At 44.2% G+C, this 16,126-nt stretch overlaps 1 protein-coding gene across 1 annotated transcript; it reads right to left on the minus strand.

The window, feature by feature from the left end:
- Window positions 1-505: 505 nt before the first annotated feature.
- Window positions 506-6,784, minus strand: Star (steroidogenic acute regulatory protein). The gene is made up of 7 exons (XM_026404709.1): window positions 6,721-6,784; window positions 4,939-5,049; window positions 4,537-4,658; window positions 2,384-2,542; window positions 2,056-2,240; window positions 1,238-1,331; window positions 506-619 (listed from the first exon to the last, which is right to left on the minus strand). Exons 1-7 carry the CDS (start codon window positions 6,782-6,784, stop codon window positions 506-508), a joined length of 849 nt encoding a protein of 282 aa, XP_026260494.1.
- Window positions 6,785-16,126: the final 9,342 nt, after the last annotated feature.

Here is a 16,126-nt window from a genome sequence, read left to right on the forward strand (position 1 = left end):
CATCAATACTGAGCAGCCAGTAGGATTCAAAGATATTTTTAGGTGTGTGTATAAGGGCCCAAGTATCTTTCTTGGGAACCTTCTTTTTTCACAGCTAGTCAGTAAATAGAGTTAGAAGTTTCTTCTTTATCATAGAGACTCATATGATTTCTAAATTTTTTTTTTTTTTTTTGGTGGTGGTGGTCCTGGGCATTAAACCCATGGGCTCTCAACCACTGAGCTACATCCCCCAACCCTTTTATTTTTTATTTTGAGATAAGATCTCACTAAATTGCAGAGGCTTGCTCAAACTCCTGCCTCAGCCTCTCGAATCCCTGGGATTACAGACAAGTGTCACTGTGCCTGACTGCTTTGTAAGACTTTTACCAGTCTGAGTCGTCGTATTATACTCTTCCACCCCCTCTGTTATTGCCAGATGAAGATCTTAAACAGACTTGCAGCAGGAATTTTCCTGATCCGTGTGCAAGCCAAGGCAGAAACACATACTGGAATAGCAGGCTGGTATTTAACAGCGGGCTTCAGAGGCAGAGTTGGACTCCAGTCGTTTGCGCAGGTGATAGGCAAAATCCATCTGGGTCTGTGATAAGACTTGGTTGATGATACTCTTTGGCAGCCACCCCTGGAGAAGATAAGAGAATTTGGTCATCTTCTGGGTGGTGTGCTATTCCAGACACCTCGCACTCTGTCACACACATGGGCTGCCTGGAACTTCATCTTCCAACTCTGTCTATAGGTGCAACCTTGGAAATGACCAGGGTCAAAGGATGGACTACTTTGGTGCCTTATTGTCATCACAGTGTCAGAAGCACAGGATTTGCTGTCAAGACAGATATTAAGTTCTGTCTTCCCAACAGTTTTATTTATTTATTTATTTTTTGATACAGGGTCTTGCTAAGTTGCTTAGGACCTCACTAAGTAGCTGAGGCTGGCCTTGAACTTGCAATCCTCTTACGTCAGCCTCCTGAGTTGCTGGGATAATAGGTGTGTGTCACTATGCCCTATGCCCTGCCTAAGTTTCCTTCTCTCTAAAATGATGTTACTATACAATTGAAATTTGATAAGCGTCAGCCACTGCAGATTTTGAGATGGTAGGATAGCATATGGGCCATCACTCAAGTCCCTTCCTAAGCAACTGTACTATCAAAAATGGAAGAGGCTTCTTTCTGTTATTATATGATTGGGAAGAGCTCACTTTCCTTACTATCTCTAGCTCTGAATCAACTCCCATACCCCTCACCTTGAGGTCAATACTGAGCAGCCAGGTGAGTTTGGTCTTGGAGGGACTTCCAGCCAGCGGATGAAGCACCATGCAAGTGGGACCTTGTTCAGCTCTGGTAAATGAAAAGTCAACCAGGAGATGAATCAGTTCTTTCTTATGCTGACTATACTAGTCCCATTTCTGGAGTACCTTGTCTTTTTTTCTAATTCTCAGCAGGAAATACCCTTCTTCAAGGGTACTGACTTAACAGTTGACGTGGTTACTAACTCTTTAGAACAAGTTGGTTTAGCTGAAGCAGAACCTGGAGGCCTCCTATTGTACCCTTTGGTGGCTAGACTGCAGGGAGGTCAAGGAAAGATCGCAGGGTGGTAGTATCATTAAGAAATTCAGGTGTCTATGGTGTTCTTTGGGGTGTGAATTATTTCAATATTTTAACCTCCAGTACCTACGTACTTTAGAATACCAGCTGAACCTCAGTCTTACCCCTTGCTTTGGAAAATATTATATTAAGGTTCAGAGACTGGAAAGATCAAACAAACTGGTTAGCTGTTGACATAGGGCCAATCTTGTCTTTTTCCCTCTCTTTGAGAATCTTATAAAAGGAAATTGAGGTTGGGGACCAAGGATTAATTTCTTGGAATTGTGGGGATTCAGACCATCACATATTAAAGTGAATGCCCATCAGCCTGTGTAAGAGGGAAAGGAATTTTGAATGTGTTTGGTTTTGCAGTGCTGGGGATTTAACCCAAGGCCTTATGCTTGCCAGATGAGCACTCTACCCACTAAGCTATATCCCCAGCCAGAGGAAAGGATTTTGAGGCTACTGCTGGTATTACCTGATAACACCTTTCTGCTCAGGCATCTCCCCAAAGTGTGTGGCTATGCCAGCTAGAACACAGGTAGAGCCTCTGCGTTTGGCACAACGCACATTCACAAAGTCACGGGGCCCCACGAGGTTTCCTGCTGCTTCTGCTGCCAACTCATGGGTAATAACTGTATCTTTTCCAATCTTCTGCAAGACCTACCAATCCATAAGGGAACCAGAATCATTAATTAGCTAGAGCTGAGGCTAAGCACCACCCACAGCTTGGAAACCTTTTTTTGGCCCGCATTTCAGACTGGGCCCTATTAGGTCCCTGCCACCCATACCTGGGTTTCCCTCACCTTGATCTCCTTGACATTTGGGTTCCACTCTCCCGTTGCCTCCATGCGTTCCACAAGTTCTTCATAGAGCCTCTCCATGGGTTGGTCTACTACCACCTCCAGCCGGAACACCTTGCCTACATCTGGAACCACCTTACTCAACACTTTGTCTCCATTTGCCTGCCAGAGAAAGTAGGTAGAGGTTAGAGCCTAAGTCGCAAATTATATCAGGCAAGGAAGGGAGGGGATCAGCAAAAGGAAGTCCAAGCTAAGCGCAAGGATACCTACCTGGACTGCTATCAGGCCTGGATAAAGATATAATCCCTGGTTCCACAAACTACACAACTGCCGAAGGCTGGAACAGGTTGCCTGCTTGCCTGCCTGCAGCCCTCTTCCCTCTTCTTTTTTGGTACTGGGAACTGAACCCAGGACTGTACCACTGAGCTACACCCTCATCTGTGTTTTTTTTTTTTTTTTTTTAAGTCGGAGTTGGACGCAATACCTTTATTTATTTTTATGTAGCACTAAGGATCAAACCCAGGGCCTTGCACGTGCTAGGCTAATGTTCTACTGTTGAGCCACACCTCAGCACCCACCCCCCCAATCTTTTTTTTTTTTTCCTTGAGACAGGGTCTTGTTAAGTTGCTTAGGGCCTCGCTAAGTTTCTGAGGCAGGCTTCAAACTTGTGATTCTCCTCCCTAGTTGCTGGAATTATAAGTATGCACCACAGTGATTAGTTGACCCCCCACCTTTTTTTTTTTTTTTTTTTTTTTTTTTTTTTTTTTTTTTTTTTGAGATGGAAGTGAATGTTGGCTAGGTCCAATTGACTTCAGAAGCTCAAAGATCCTGAAAGACCTAGGAGTGGAAAAAGTCTATGGCCAGCCATATATATGCAATTTTGAGTGGGGTTTTCAGATTTTTTAGTTCAATATCTTGTTTTAGATGTTAGCTTGGTTCAGTCATTACACAATGTAAATATCAAAACAGATTAAGAAAGTTGCCCATGGTTAAATAGCAAATTATATACCTGAGATTTGAATCTCAAAATATTTAAAACCAAATTCAGTGGTCTAATGGTTCAGTCCTTACAATGACAGTGTGACTTCCCAATATTTGAATCTACCAACCCTGGTGGAAACTGTAGTGGTCAATTTTTCATTACTTAGTTAAGTATATTGTTTTCACACCAGAACGATGTGGGGCCAGAGGTCAGAGAACCCCTAGCTAAGAGTAGTGTTAAGCCTAGATCCCAGACCCCAGGTTTCTTTTTTTTTTTTCCTCTTGTACCAGGTGTTGAACCCAGGAATTCTTCACCACTGAGTTGCATTCCCAATCCTTCTCATTTTGAGAGCGGGTCTTGCTAAATTGCTGGGGGTCTTGCTAAGCTACTGAGGCTGGCTGCAAACTTGAAATACTCCTGCTTTGACCTCTTGAATTGCTGAGCTTATAGGCATGTACCATAGGGTCCAGCAGATCCCAGGTTTCTTTTTTTTTTTTTAAAGTTAAGTGGATCTTGTATTTTGTTTATTTATTCATATACGGTGCTGAGGATCAAACCCAGGGCCTCACACATGCCAGGCAAGTGCTCTACCACTAGGCCACAACTCCATCCAGATCCCAGGTTTCTTGACTCCCAATCTATTAGCCTCTTATCTACATTATTCTGAGAACTTGAGCAAGGAGAGGTTTCACCTGAACCTTGAGTAATGGGCAGCATGTCAGCTTTTGCTGAAGATAAAGCCACCAAGGTCTCCAGTGATAGAGCCACTGGACTTTAACACAAGCCTTGTTACTGATTGGCTGCCAGTTAGGGTGCTGTGCTCAGAGAACTCCAGACAACTAGTCCAGCCCACATTATCCCTGCAAGCTCATTAACATTAAAGATTCTGGTGCTGGGTGATATGTCCTCTAATGCACAGCCAGTCCCTGCTGCATGGTTTTTCTAAATGGGTGTATATGTATTTGGAGGGTAGCTAAGAATATAAGGATAATGTTTCAAAAAATGAGTATTATGAGGAGAGAAGGTTATCTAAGGACATTCTTGGAAAAGGAGAAATCTCAAAACTACTTACTGCCCAGTAACTATTGCATGAAACAGGAAACCTGGGAGCAGTGGCCCCAGCTCGTTTCAAGGATGGTAGTGAAACAATAAGGAACTGCAAAACCACCCATACCTGCTGGGTTTCCTTCTTCCAACCCTCCTGGTTGCTGAGAATGCCCAGGGCCTTCTGCATGGCTTCCTCTCCCTGCTGGATATAGGCCAGCTCTTGGTCACTTATCTCTTCCAAACAAGAACCTGGATATACAGCCAAGGGGGGAGAGAGAATCCTTTCAGTGTCCCAGCCTCCCACCAAGTTAGCATCCTTTTGATTTCTGGATGTGCTTTTTTCTTGAAGAACCAAGACTAAAGCCAGAGGGTCCCATCTGGTGACCAGCAGGGGATCTGGTCTTGAGGAACTCCAGGATGGGAATATTCTCTCATAGTGGGAAAGGGTAGGAGGGCATCAGAGCCCCATGCACATTTTCACCTTGGGGGCCTCTTCCACTGACAGAAGCCCAGGAGCCTCAACACTTACCAAGCAGAGAACTCCGACGCCGAACTTGGTCAATCCACACATTGGGGGTAGGGCTCCCCAGTGTTCTCCTCAGTTCTTGGCCAATGGCCAGAGCAGCTTGGTGTCTCAGCCCTACAGGGAGGGAAGGAAATTGTTGCCAAGGAGCTGGAAAGCCCCTTAGGGAGGTGTACCATTCCACCCCGACCCTCCATTTTTCACAGACAATGAAATTGTCTTGGAGATCCGGTGACTTGATCAGAAACACAGATTCCTAGTAGAGAACTGAACTAGGGCCAGGTCTTCAATGCATAATTCAGTAATTATCCTTCAGGGCCCAGAAATCTACTTTCCATCTGGGGTAGTCAAGCGTGGCCTTGTCAAGACGGGCTGGCTATATACCAGAGCATCTGGAGAATATTTGTTTAATCAGAAAAATCCAGCTACAGGAGAATACAAGAAACCCATCCCCTGGCCAGGTGTGGTGATTCCCGCCTATAATCCCAGTGGCTCAGGAGGCTGAGACAGGAGGATCTGGAGTTCAAAGCCAGCCTCAGCAAAAAGCAAGGCACTAATGGGGCTGGGGTTGTGGCTCAGTGGTAGAGCACTCAACCTAGCATGTGTGAGGTCTTAGGTTCGCTCCTCAGCACCACATAAATAAATGTATTCTGTCCATCTACAACTAAAAAATTAAAAAAAAAAAGCAAGGCACTAAGCAACGCAGTGAGACCCTGTCTCAAAATACAAAATAGGGCTAGGGATGTGGCTCAGTGGTTGAGTGCCCCTGAGTTCAATCCCTGGTACTTGGGAAAAAAAAAAAAAAACCTCATCCCTTGATATCTGATGTCTGTGTACTTACTAGCAGATAGGACCCTTTTCATGAGGATGCTGCTTTGGGTGCCACCAGATTGTGAGCCAGGTAAATCCAGTCAATTTAGTGAGGGCAGCCCCACTTCGGGCTGCAGGGCTTTTAAGCAGTTTCCAACCTAATTCAACCCAGGATAAGTTGAAAGATCTCCTCTACATAGGCTTGTGTGACCTTCCGTGACAGCAGGGGATTTTTAATTTTGTTTATTTGGTTCTTCCTGGCTGTATAATGATAACAAGACTGACATGACCTCCCCCATCCCTTCTAACTTCTCTCTTTACCTCACTCTTCTGCTGTCTTACTCCCCTTTTTCTTCTCATGCCCCTTCCCTGATAGAGTCTCAGGCTTACCAACATTGCTTTCTGGAGTCAAGATTTTTTTCTGCCTCTACCACTGTGGCCAAGACTTTTCTGGTACCCTTGATATAAGCCAGAAGGAAGGCATAGTCAGGAATAGTCGAAGCTAGTTGCATAAGTGCACACCAATAATCCCCGCTGTTTGGAAGGCTGAGGCAGAAGAATTGTGAGTTTGAGGCTGGCTTGGGCAATTTAGCAAGACCTAGTTTCAATTAAAAAGTGGGGGGTGGGGTGGGGTGGTGCTGAGGATGTAGTTCAGTATACTGCTTAGCATGTTTGAGGCCCTGGCTTCAATGCCTAGTACCAGCAAGGAAAAATCAAAAGTAGTTCAAGAACAATGAGAGCCCTGGAGGGAAAACTAGAAATTACAGAATCTGGGCAGGACATCTAGTCCAATTCTTCAGGTGGGACAACAGGTCTAGAGGGGGAAGAAATTTGCCCAGGCTCACTCAGTAAGAGGCACAACTGGGATCAGAGCCTTGGTGGTCTTTTTCCCTCTCCATGCCCCATTATTTTTCTAACTAAACCAGGTTGCCTGAGCTTTTGGTAGGCTCCTTATGCCTTCCGCCCCTGGGGACTCACCCTTCATGTTGCGCATGTATCTGTAGGAGCTTCCAGCACACAGCTTGAAAGTTGCTAGTAGCATTGTTTTCTGGCAGATGTAGCAGTGCTGATGCTGCTGCCACCTCTGCTCTCAAAGGTGGCTTTTTGTTCCTCCACCTCTGGGTCCTGCAGCTGCAGCCTGGACCATTTGTTCTGTGCCTTAAATGCCTCTGGCTGAAGGCTGTGCTTCATCATCAGGAGATAAGAAAAAGCCATCACTCACTGTGCAGAGGACAGGGTCAAGGATACAGCGATTGCCTCATGCTGCTGCTCTGGTCATTGCTGGGGAGCGTTGGGGGGGAGTAGAGTACGCAAAAGGGAGTGGAGAGATTGGTGCCAGATTCAGTGGATGGAAGGGAAAACAGGTGGTTGAGATGGGGCAACTTACAACAGGACACACAGTGCTCAAAAGTTTTTAAAAGTGCTGTGAAGCCCTTCTGACTCGCAATTCAATAGGTCTGGAATTGAGGCAAAAAAATGTGCCCTGGTGATTGTAGTACAGGTATTTGGTGGACTGCCCACTGCACTTTGAGAAACACTGAGAGAGTGGACCTGGGAATCTTCCAAGAGAACAGCACAAGTCAAAGCTGCTGGAGACTAGACTCCTGTTCTTAACAGATGAGAAGTTTGAGTCCAGAGGGCGGAAATGACTTGTGCAAGGTCAAACAGCTGGCCAGCAGCAGGACTGAGAGCATAACCCAAGTCCTCTGGCCTTTGAACATCTGTACATGCTTCCTCCTGTGGCCCCCTCCTGCATTCAGCTGTTCATTTTTTTGTTTATCCATTGATAGTTCCCACCTCTGCAATCCCTATTCTGAGTTATGCTAGAGCAAGGATGACACCTTGGGCTGAGTGGGGGTTTCAGCGTGTAAGTTCCCAAAGCAGAGAGTAACCTGCACCTGGGCCACACCCTGCCCCCTTTCTCATGCTTCCCCTGAGCAGCTGAGGCTGGGCAAGCTGTGCTGTGTGGCATGGAATGTGGAATGTGCAGAAAGATGGGATGTTTGTCCCAGTTTTCATAAACATTTTTTGGGGGACTGTGATGCTAAGCAAGGACTCACGGGACCTCCAAGTTGCCTCTGCTGGGCCACACACCATCACTCAGCACAGTGAGGGAGATTCCCTCCAAGCCTGTATGCTGCTGATAAAATCTTTTCCCTTCAAGGGTGACCATAAGGGCTGCTATTAAGCCAGATTCACCTGGTAAGAATACTGTGAATAGAAAGACTCACACTAGATTTGCCCCTGGCTTAGGCCCTACCTCCCTTGAGAGAGTTCTATATCCTGTCACCACTGCTTAGAGGCAGGAGGGAGCCTAAAAGCAGAAGCAGCAGCTCCAGTAGATCCACTCTCCCCATCTGCCTTACTACAGAGAATGATAAGGCAAGATCTGCCCAGATTTCAACTGTGATGAAGTGGTAGGAGAGGTCCTATGAGCGGTGGCTGGCTGGCAGCACCCACCCCATTTCTCAAGGCCCATTGCAGCCCCTCCTTCTCTGCTAAGCCTCCTTTAAGCATCCTAACCTTCAAGAATGGTTCATTCCTGTGGTGCACACCACAGGAGGGAATGACTGAGACATCATAGTTCGCTTGTTTTCTCTGTGGAATTGTTATCCCAGAGGCAGGCACCATGTCCACTTCCCCATTCAGATCCTGCCCCTGGTCCTAGCACTCAGCTCCAGGGTAGACAAAGAGTGGATTATTGCTTCTCTGTTAAGTGACCAATTGGGGAAGCAGCTAGCAGCACAGGTGCATCTGTCCTGCGTGGGTGGCAAACACTCTGCCAACTGAGCTATAGCCCCAGCCCCAAGTGCATCTTTTGATTTAGGAAACCTGCCTTGGAGGCATTGTTTCTTTGAAAAGTTTCAGGGAAGCTGTTTGTCTCCATCTTGGTCTCAGGCTGTCTGCCTTTCGAAGGAAAGATGCAGAGAGTGTGCTGGGCAGGCTGGAGGGCCAATACCCCCAGCTTCTCTCTATTCACCACTCAGTACACGTGCAGCCTCATGCACACGTTTGCCTTCCGTCAGGGGAGGTGGTGGGGAGTGGGAAGGGGGTTATGGAATAGGCCACGCAGATAATGTTCAAGGCCCTGCTGTTGCCATCCTCTGAAGAATTATGGTCATTCTGAGGAAGGAGGAGGTGGTGTGGGGAGGCTGGAGCACTGAGGCCTATAACTGTTGCTGATGTCAGAGGTTGCCATTGACTCAGGGAGGGCGGGCTGAGTGACCTCCCCCAGTGCCAAGGCCCTCTTCCTCTCTTCATCCTTTCCAAGCCAAATGACTAGTTAACTCTTGCTGTCCCTCCAAACAGTAAGATGGGGAGGGAGGCCTAGGAATCTCCTCTGCTTCTGGAAATCACTTGAATCCAGTTCTGCCTTTGGATGAGGGCAGAGCTTCCCAGGAAGCTCAGAGCAACACAGCAGATCAGAAAGGAGGACAGCCAGAGACCTGGCTTAATGTAAAGTGCCCAGGTGGAAGACACCAGGGCCAAGGGGGAGAGGCAGGGCTTTGGAACAAAAAATGGGATTCCCTCATTCAGTCAGTCAATGATCCTATATTGAACGTCCACAATGTAGCTCTACAATGAGGACCCTATGAATTGGACCTTATGATCCAGCATGAATAATTGTCCTGCAGATAAGCTGTTTGTGAAGTACCTAATTCCAGGAGGAAGGGAGAAGTACAATGGAAGGTTTCTGGGAAGAAATGACGTTTGAGTTGAGTCTGGAAAGTATGATTAATAGCCAGGTTTATGCTGTGGGTTGGAGATAGAGGGTACAAATGTGAACTTTATATGGATCTTTTTTTAATATTTATTTTTTGTTATAGGTGAACATAATATCTTTATTTTTTTATATTTTTATGTGGTGCTAAGGATTGAACCCAGTGCCTCACACATGGTAGGCGAGCACTTTACCTCTGAGCCACAACCCTAGCCCCTACATGGATCTTTAAACTCTGTGAGGGTGGGGATCATTTCCTACCAGTTTTTAAATCCCTAGTGCTTAGCATAATGCAGTTTAATTAATAGCTACTATATACATGTTTAGTAAATGTTTGAAAAGCAATGAAACTGACACTTTGTGGATTTTCAAGAGATCCTGGTATTCTTTTATTTTTAAAGGGTGGCCAGCTTGGAGATAAGAGTGAATCCTGGACTATATGCAGGCTCCATGCCTATTTAATATTAGAAGAATGGAGGGCTTCCCAAAGGAGTCACTTCGAAAAGGCAGCAGAGTTCAGGCAAATCAATAAGGAATGTTACTTCAGGCTTGAGATAATTAAGGGTTACCTGCCCCCATATAGTATATTTTCCTGCATTTCAGCTTTTACATTCCTTAATTTAAGTTGGTCTCCAGTATTTCACAGGTATCATCCTTATGTGCAGAAAGGAGGCTGCAAGTTCACTGAAAGCAGGGAATGTCCCAGTACATCCTAGGAGTCTGGCAAGACCTGGGGACTATGCAGATCATGAAAGTGAACGCTGAACACTCTTTCTGACTGAGGCACTATGTTGAGGGATGGGAGTGCTGGTGATTGAACCCAGGTCCTTGAGCATGCTCCACCACTGAGCCACACCCAGCCATGTCAGGCTCTATTCTAAGCTCTTCACACACATATATAAACTCATTTGATCCTTGCAAAAACCCAGGAAGTTGGTACTATTATTACGTTTTGGGGGGTACTGGGGATTGAACCCAGGGGCACTTTACCACTGAGCTATATAGCCCCAGCCCTTTTTTATTTTGGAGATGAGGTCTTGCTAAATTGCTTAGGGACTCACTAGGTTGCAAGGTTGGCTTTGAACTCATGATCCTTCTACCTCAGCCTCCAAGTCACTGGGATTATAGGAATGTTGCACCACCCTTGGCTTATTACTCCTACTTTATAGATGATGAAAGCAAGGCACTGAGAGGCTATACAACTTGGCCAAGTTCAAAGAGCTAAAAGAGAAGGAACTAGGATGCAGAACCAGGCTCTAGTCTGTGTTCTTGGTTATACTGTTTAACTTTTTGAAATCATGTTTCTGTCTCTAAAAAGTAGGGCTAATAGTAGCTTCTCATGGCATATGCCTGGCTAGCATATAATGGTCTCTCAGCTAATTTTAAAATGGTGGGGGACTCACTCAACTATTAATTTATGTTAGAGTCCCCTGTTTCCCACTTCATAGACCATTTCAAGCAGATAAGCTAGACTTCAGATTTCCTTTTCCAGGGATTTTGGTAGAAGATTTCGGTCTTTTGTAATGGCCTAGACCAGAAGAGCAAACTTGTGACCTAAGAAAAATTTGAATTAGCTGCCAACATACACCACAGACACAGAAAACAGAGCAGTGCTTTTCTAGGGGCTAGAAAAGGAAGGAAGGAGTTAAGTACAGTGGGCAAGGATGTGTGAAAATATTCTCTGGATGATGATAGTGGTTACATAGCTGCAGTCAGTTAAACTTTTTTGGTGTTGGAACTATACACTAAAAAGAGTGAATTTGGGCTGGGGTTGAGGCTCAGTGGTAGAGCGCTTGCCTAGCATGTGTGAGGCACTGGGTTCGATTCTTAGCACCACATATAAATAAATGAATAAAATAAAGGCCCATCAATAGCTAAAAAAATACGAAGAGTGAATTTTACTGTATGTAAATTATAACAATAATTTTTATCCCCGACCAGGAAAAAAAGTTGGGTCTTAGAATTAGTTTCACAGACCATCTGGATTCTTGACCTTGAGATCTGCCCAGCTTACGGCTCTCTTTCTTCCACTTGGCCCCAGCTACTGGTTGCTTAGGCCTTGACACACCACTCAGTTCTCAATATTTTCAAAGCAAGAATATTTGGGGCTACTTTCCTCCCTGGTTTTGGTCAAATGGCAGCAACCACTGCTGAGTGGCTGGAGTTAGGCCTTTGGTGGTAGTGGGGGATGGTCATGGGTAAGAACAACTGTAGAAGGACTATGGGAAGAAGAGAGGCAAAATAATGAAGTGAGATGGGAGAAGAGAAAAGAAGTACTTGGTTTTATTGTTTCCCAGTAACTCTGGCAGAACCTGGGGGTTATACAGGCAGGGAATCCTCTCCACAGTAGACTGACATGAGCTTTGAGAGCAGCAGATGTGCTCCATTTTCTAGGGTTGGTTTTCCAGTTCCTTCATGAAGAGAGGATAATGAAATCTATCACAAGCTTTTTTTTTTTTTTTTCCACCTTCTTCTTCCCTTTTTGTGATGTTGGGAAATCAAACCCTGGGCCTTGCACATGCTAGCTAAGCACTTTACCACTGAGTTACATTCTTCAGCCCTTGTTTTTTTGTTTTTGAGATGGTGGTCTTGCCATGTTGCCCAGGCTGATCTGGAGCTTCTAGGCTCAGCTGATCCTCCCACCTCAGCCTGCTGAGTAACTGGGACTATAAGCACATTACACCACACCTAGTTTAAAATTTACTTTTGAGTCAGGTATAGTGGCACTTGCCTATAATCCCAGCAACTGGAGAGGCTGAGGCAGCAGGACTGCAACCTTGAGGCCAGCTTTAGCAACTTAGCAAGACTCTGTTTCAAAATTTAAAAAAGGACAGGGGATATAGCTCAGTGGTAAAGTACCCTATGGGTTCAATCACCAGTACCCCCCCCCCCCAAAAAAAAAAAAAAAACCCAAAACAAAATAAAAATTACTTTTGATCTTGAGCCACATAGTGGATACAAGATTTGCTTAATTGGGCAAAGCAAGTACCCATGAAGCAGTCTTTTGCTGTCAATATCCAGGGAGACCTTTGGAGGGACGACATGTAAGATTGGGGTGGGTAGTGCAGTCCAGTTCCACCTGAAAGGCAGTTAGGAGGAAAACAGGCAGAAGAGCATCTCTACTTTCAGTAGCTCTGAGGAGTGCTCCCAACCCTAACTCCATGTTTCTCTGGGATGCTTTTCCTGACATTTCTACACCAATTATCTCCAAGCTCTTCACACTTGAGGGAAGTGGCCTTCAGTAAAGGCAGCCCCCTACAGCATGGAAACATCTCCACATTCGTTGTTAGAATCTCTACTAATAACTCAACTTCTGGTTGCTCAATGGTCCAGGTGTCCTCACCTTTTGGTTCCCTACTGGTCACTGAAACATCCTAGTTGGCCAGCCTGAACTTTCTAAATGTTCCCCTTCATCTGTCTGCCCATCCATCTATCCATCCATTCTTCAATTCAAGAAATATACACTGAGATCTAATATGATGCCAGGCATCATTCTAGATGACTGGAAGCAGATAATAATCAAGTAAAAAAAATTGGGGGGAGAAGTAATGGGGATTGAACCCAGGGGTGCATAACCACTGAACCACATCCCCAGCCCTTTTTATTTATTTAATTTTAAATCAGGGTCTTACTAAATTGCTTAGGGCCTTGCTAACTTGCTGAGGCTGGCTTTGAACTTGTGATCCTCCTGCCTGTCTCCCAAATTGATGAGATTATATACATGTGTCACCATGCCCAGCTCAGAGGCCTTTAAGGTTAGGGGATCAAACCTAAGGCCTTCCTTATGGTACAGCAAGTGCTCTGCTACTTGGCTTCACCCCCAGCTTTATGGGTACTATTTTAAAGAGGTATTCAAGGAAGAGGAGATCTGCAAATAGGATTCATGCAATTATCTGAGGGAAATGTGTTCTGAGCAGAGAATGACAATTCAGCTCCATCCAGGGCACAGGTGATTCGCAGGGATTGAAATGAAAGACAAAAAGTGAACATGCACTTTTTTCTTTCCTAAATATAATAAGCATATAAAATTTATTATAAACTGAGCTGGTGTTTTTCAAATGTTTCTGCCATTCACAGAAATGTATTTTATATTGCCATTTTCTGTGTCCATGAGTAAGTTTCACACACAGCCTAACTTTATTACATATTATATATTCTATTTTACATTCTCTTGCAACTAAAAAAAATCTGGTTATAAATTCATTTTATGACCTAGTAGTTTGCAATCTGGGTTTAAACTAGGTTGAGCATGTTCAGACTCTGGCAAAAACCTTCCCTTTCCTGGGTTTACCACAGTCCTAACAGGTTGTGTGTTGTCTTCAAACGTCAATTGCAGTGGGAGAGCACGTGTGCATTTAAGTTTGTGTGTACCAGGTAATACTCCAAGGTGACAACCCATACTAGACATCTTCTATTCTTCCTTTGATTTTGAGTGCAGTTGGTTTTAGTTTCCCTCAAGCTTAAAACTGGAGGGTTATTTCAGCATTAGAACATCAATCTGCAGTACCTACAATCAGAATGCCGTCTTTATACGTCATGGGAAATTCTGGCTCGTAAACGCAAAAGGAAATTGCATGGAACTCTCCTTTAAGTATGCTTTTTGGAATAACCCCACAGATGCACACCTACTCATGTACATATTATACATACATTTCTTTGTTAGGGGTGGGAAACTGTTCCATTAACTATTTTTGTTTCAGCTGCAATTCCTGGGGCACATTTTTGAGCTGTGTAGTGCTGATGTGAATCTCACCTATGGAACTGAGACAAGAGTTGGGGAACTGTCCATAAGTTACCATTGAATGACATCTTTTGCCTGGTGTGCCTGCTTTGACTGCAGGTCCACACCTGCGGTCTACCCTATGCTCTGCCCTATGCTCTGCCTGACCTTTACATTGTATGAAAATATGATCTTCCAGTCCTCTTCACCCATGCAGAATCATTGTGATTCACCCTAACTGGGCTTCCCTGAGAAGCCTCCACAATGAATAATATGTGGGCACTTGACTTTAATAAGTATCCAAGGTCTATTGGGAGTTAATCAGAGTACAGGCATGGAAGAGATATTGTGGTTTAAACAGCTGAGAGTATGAAATCTAAGGTCAAGGGCCAAGGGAGGGAGAAAAAAGAACAGATGGAAGAATAAGAGATACAGTGGTACACTTAATTATTTCAGAATAAGGATAGGTCAGAAATGGGCCTGTGGTACTTTTCTCCCTTGAAAGCAGTGTCATAGGAGCCAGTAAGATGACATTTTTTTTTTAAATGTTTAGTTGTAGGTGGACACAATACCTTTATTTTGTTTATTTAACTTTTTTGTTTTGTTTTGTTTTACTATGGTGCTGGAGATTGAACCCAGTGTCTCATGTGTGCTAGGCAAGCACTCTACCACTGAGTCACAACCCCAGCCCAAGAAGACACTTTTGGTATGAACTAGGATTTATCCTTAAGTCTAACAGCAGGAGAGAATACCAGCAGTCATTCCAGAAAAAGCATCAGATTTCAGTATCTGCAGACTAGGCTGGGCAGAGCTCAGGGAAAAAAATCACTGTGCCGAGCAGCCTGGGGAGTTTCAATCTTTGTGTCTAATTCTTGGTTGCTCCATGATAGAGCTCTAAAGCAACACATTATGCATGACTGAAACCTTGTTATGGCTTGGAAAGTCAACAAATTTAACTGATTTCCACCTGCTGTGGCAATTAGTTCTCTTTTCTTCTTAAAATTCCAAGTATCCTTATTACATTTAAATTGTTTGATGGATGTTGAAAAGAGATTTAACTGCAGTAAATTCACATCACACTAAGATGTCACATGTTCTGAAAGAGTGGGGCTCAGAACATTAAATGTTGTCATTCTGCTGACCCTCAGAGTATGTTACTGTAGTCAGGCACGTTTTTTCAAAAGTTGGTGATGGGTTTTTCCCCTTTGTTTAAGTAGTTAATAACAAATTCTGGCTATTAGAATTTGTGAAGAATTAGCTGGGCACAGTGGGTGATGCCTATAATCCCAGAAGTCTGAGAGGCTGAGAAAGGAGGATTCAAAGTTCAAGGCCAGACTCAGTAACTTAGTGAGACCCTGTCTCAAATAAATAAATAAAAGGGCTGGGGATGTAGCTCAGTGGTTAAGTGCCCCTGGATTCAATTCCTGGTACCAAAAAAAAGAGTTTTTTCAAGATTACAGTTAAAACACTAGATAAATCATTAAGTACAACCATTTCTTCCTAAAATTTCAACTGTAAAACCAACCCAATAATTGAGTTCAGGGGTAGGTTTTTTTTTTTTTTTAATTTTTTAGTTGTCAATGGACCTTTATTTATTTATATGTGGTGCTGAGAATCGAACCCAGTGCCTCACACATGCTAGGCAAGCGCTCTGCCACTGAGCCACAACCCTAGTCCTCAGGGTAGTTCTAAAAACATTTGAGCTAATGAACTGTTATGAGCTGCACGACAGAGGGCTAAAGCAATACATTATGCATACTTAGTACTGCAGTATAAACTAATTCATACACATGTGGACGAGATATAAATATCTTATACAAATTTTTTTTTGGCAACAAATATCTGAAATATATAGCTAAGATTACTAAGAATGAGAGGATAACTATCTCACACCCAACATCCCAATAAGCAATTTTACATTGTGTCTCTGCACGACTCATTCA

Source organism: Urocitellus parryii, chromosome 14, assembly GCF_045843805.1.
Source record: "Urocitellus parryii isolate mUroPar1 chromosome 14, mUroPar1.hap1, whole genome shotgun sequence".
In the NCBI taxonomy this organism is placed as follows: domain Eukaryota; kingdom Metazoa; phylum Chordata; class Mammalia; order Rodentia; family Sciuridae; genus Urocitellus; species Urocitellus parryii.